We start from the raw sequence: 3,785 nt of genomic DNA, 5'->3' as shown, positions 1-3,785 counted from the left end.
ACCGAGGAGGCGGAGGTGGAGCCGTTGCCGCTGGAAACGACAGTCGAGGCTCCACGCCTTCATGAGACGGACGGCGGTGCTGTGCCAGAGGAGGCGGAGCAGCCACAGCTGTACACGACCGAGGAGGCGGAGGTGGAGCCGTTGCCGCTGGAGACGACAGTCGAGGCTCCACGCCTTCATGAGACGGACGGCGGTGCTGTGCCAGAGGAGGCTGGGCAGCCACAGCTGTACACGACCGAGGAGGCGGAGGTGGAGCCGTTGCCGCTGGAAACGACAGTCGAGGCTCCACGCCTTCATGAGACGGACGGCGGTGCTGTGCCAGAGGAGGCTGGGCAGCCACAGCTGTACACGACCGAGGAGGCGGAGGTGGAGCCGTTGCCGCTGGANCGACAGTCGAGGCTCCACGCCTGCATGAGTCTGCTAGTGGTGCTATTGTGAAGGAGAAAGAGCTCCCGGAGCTGTTCGTTAGTGAGGAAGGCGTAGTGGTTCCGCGACCGCTTGAAGTTACTGTGAGCCGAGTCTGTGTGCGGGATTCAATGGTGAGTGCGGACAGTCAAGGTGAGGTGCCTCTTTTATATACGGCTGAAGAAAGTGAGGTGCCTCTCTCTACCTTAAATGGTGGAGTATCTCAGTCTAATTCGAATGTACCAAGGTCTGTGTCGGTTGGTAGACCGGCTGTGAATTATTCTTTGCGTATTTCGCGTGGTGAGGCCAAGGCTGATGTTGTGGAGACTTCGATGTTGTCGTCTGTGAGTGTATCGGAGGGTAAAGGTTCGTCTTCTGGTGGTATATTTCGTCGGAGGCTCTCGGGTGTGTCTCCTTGTGTGCCCTCTGTTGGTAAGAACACGACGCGCGAGGAAGGTGCGCTTGCTGATGAGGTGGCTAGCAGGGGCGTAGACCGCGTCGTCCCACTTTCAACTTCCATGTTAAGTGCGGTGGAGGATGTGCCGAGGAGTGGAAGTAGTATGCGTGCGGGAAGCTCCAACCAGCCGTTGTCTGCTGCGAATTTTGTGTCGTCGACAGAGTCTACTCGTCGTGTATTTACCAATCTTTATCCGGATGAAAACTTCCGTCAAGGTACCGTTGCGGTTCCGTTGGTGTTGGTTGGAAAGGCACACGTGCAATCTGTTTCTTCTGATGCCCCTGCCCGCGAGGCAACGGTGGAGATCATGGGCGGAAAGGAATTGCCACAGTCGGTGGGTCTTCTCAGGGCAGTGGAGGAAGTCGGGGAGGGCGAGAACCACCAAAGTAGTGGCTGGAGCTCGGGTGCGAATTCCACGACGGCGGGCGTCATTCCACGGAGAGAGGTGCGCTTTGCTCCACGACCTTTGATGCCAACACCACCGCGGCATGTGGAGCAACAGCAGTCGCAGCATCCGCGAGTACGGCAGCAGTACGATACGTACCGCAGTCTTCCATTTTCTGCGACCTATACGTCGGTGATGATGCCGCGCCCGATACTGCGCTCGAATGCGTCAGCATCGTCTTCTGGAGCCTCTCGATCCGTGTTTCCGGTCCTCCAACAGCCACAGCAGCAGCAACAGCCACCACAATATATGTCTGTGTCACCACCGAGTTCGTCGCAGCGACAATCAGTGCCAGACCGTAACTCTGCCTCGCAACGGCGCCTGGGCGAGATCGTCACGAGGCTGGCTAACTCACGCAGCCCGTCGCCAACGCGTGTTGTGCCGCAGTTAATTCAAAACAGGCTACCAGTGGTTCCTACCGCTCCCGCTTACCGTGACGCCCTGTACCGCCTGCAGCGCCGACAGCTGAGTCGCAATTCCAGATACGTAGGCGGGCCAACTGCCGTTCCGCCGCCGCCGCCGCCGCCGGGACAGCAGCTGCAGCTGCCGTACAACACTCGTATCAGACCAGACAGCGGCAGTAACAGGGTGGAACGCCTACCGCTGGGGGGCACATACCCCACATCACAAACTGGGCGTTTTGTTGGTAACAGACCTGTGTATTATTACTAGACGTAACAAGCTCAGTTGTTGTTGTTGTTTTGTTCTTTCGGTGTTTCAGCTGCGGTGTTTTGCGAGTCTCAGCCGCAACAAACGGAGGTGATAAGAAAATTGTGAGGGTGACACGGAGATGAAAGAGTGTCTTACTTTGTTCTACACACACANAAAAAAAAAAGTGGGTGAGAGAGGGCGAGAGAGAGAGAGAGAAAGAAAGAAAGAGCTTGAGCAATGGCTCTGCAGGGTATGCAGAGACAAGATGAAAGTACGCGTAACGGCATTCCAATGGTGCGCTAAGCGGAAGGGAGTGCTCATCAATATGCGGGTTTGCACCTGCCACTTGGAGAGAGACAGATGGACGAAGAATTACAGAGACAGCGGGAGGGAAAGAACAAAAGAAAGAAGAAAGAAAGAGCGTTATCTTATTCTCGAAATAGGGAGTTAGGGAGTTGTGCTTGTGTACGTTTTTTTTGTTTCCCCGAACGTATGCGTGCATGACCCCGGACTTTCTAGTGTTTGTGTTTTTTTTGTTTTGTTTTTTTTTTGTTGTGAACTTTCCGTCTCGCCAAACGCACGCAGAGATGAGGTCTTCTGGAAATGAGCCGTTTTTTATTTCCTCCTTTATCACCGCAAAGAAATTGCTTCGCATATTGATATGTCTTCTTTGTTGCTGCTTATTATTATTACTATTATTATTGCGCGTGTGACTTTTGCCGCTTTCATTGGTTTTGTTTTCGTTTTAAGCCTCTTTCTCTCTCTCTCTCGCTCGCTCGCCCTTTCTCCCCCTCAGAGACACCGACACACACGCACACAATCTCTCTCGGGGCTTTTGTTGTTGTTGTTGTGTGCCTGTGTGTGTGTGTGTGTGTGTGCGCGCTTACGCCAGCAAAGAGTGGGGTTCTCTTTTTTATTTATTTTGGTTACCACTGCACTTGCCCCAAGGAGGGGGGAAGGGTTTATGATCTCAATAGGGAGGAGGAGGAGGACCAGAAGAAGACAAAGAAAAAAAGAAAGAAACAAAAAAAAGAAGAGAGGTGTGGAGATTAAAAAGACCCAAACTATATCTATTTATATCTATGTATGCAGATATGTATTTAAACACCGACAATCGTGTTTGTTCTCGTGTTTTATCTTGGTCATGAACTCATTCATCGTGTTGTGTTATTATGAGAAGGATCTCTGTGAGTGGGGTGGGATTGCTTTCTGTTCTTTGGCTGGTGTAGACGTTTGTCTTCAGTGAATCTATATGTACTCGTGCGGAAGCAGCATGGGCGGAACGAATTTTTCTTTCACAGACCCTTATTACGTGAGACAGTGACCAGACTGTTTCTGTGTGTCACCTCCTGCATTATTGTGTGCATATTTATATGTATGCCTCTCTATTGCTACGTGCAGTTGTTTCTCTTACCTCTGTTTTTTTTTTCTCTTTTAGTCCTATTGAACAATAGACGACAGAAATACCAAGTCTAATATTTTTAAATGTACAACCGACACCTTTCCTCCATGACTTACTGCGATCGTACTCGCCGTCCCGGTGTGATCGCCACGCTGAAAAGCCACGCTATAGCCGAGACCGTGCCCGCCACGCTCCATCACGCACGGCCAGGAAGAGGCGGAGGCGAGAGAGAGGAGAGAGAGGCCACACCTGCTCACCCCTCACTGCGTTGGAATTCTTTTAACGTGCTTTATGCCCCGCGCCACGTACCCACATGCAACACATAACTGTTGCATGTGTTCTCGGTAGTATAGTGGTTAGTATACCCGCCTGTCACGCGGGTGACCCGGGTTCAATTCCCGGCCGGGAAGCTTTTCCCCCCCCCC

General features: G+C 52.4%; 2 protein-coding genes and 1 non-coding gene across 3 annotated transcripts in view; all 3 read left to right on the top strand.

Annotated features, from left to right (window-relative positions):
* DQ04_02571080 (putative microtubule-associated protein Gb4) overlaps positions 1-65 on the top strand; it is a gene marked incomplete at both ends in the record, with an annotated part of 3,066 nt that extends 3,001 nt beyond the window's left edge. The window contains one exon of the mRNA XM_009312010.1: positions 1-65. This exon is cut by the window's left edge and continues 3,001 nt beyond it. Within this exon, the coding sequence (XP_009310285.1) occupies positions 1-65 (65 nt within the window).
* Positions 66-536: 471 nt separating this feature from the next.
* On the top strand, positions 537-1,979 carry DQ04_02571070 (hypothetical protein; the record flags this gene model as incomplete). Its single annotated transcript, XM_009312009.1, has 1 exon — positions 537-1,979. One exon carries the CDS (start codon positions 537-539, stop codon positions 1,977-1,979), a length of 1,443 nt encoding a protein of 480 aa, XP_009310284.1.
* A 1,719-nt stretch (positions 1,980-3,698) lies between these two features.
* On the top strand, positions 3,699-3,770 carry DQ04_tRNA065 (the record flags this gene model as incomplete). The annotated part of the gene is made up of 1 exon: positions 3,699-3,770. It is a non-coding gene; the product is annotated as a tRNA-Asp (tRNA).
* Positions 3,771-3,785: the final 15 nt, after the last annotated feature.

Source organism: Trypanosoma grayi (assembly GCF_000691245.1).
Source record: "Trypanosoma grayi strain ANR4 Tgr_257_V1, whole genome shotgun sequence".
NCBI classification, from domain to species: Eukaryota; Euglenozoa; class Kinetoplastea; order Trypanosomatida; family Trypanosomatidae; genus Trypanosoma; species Trypanosoma grayi.
Note: the sequence above shows the minus strand (reverse complement) of the source record. Positions and strands in the feature narration are given on the sequence as shown.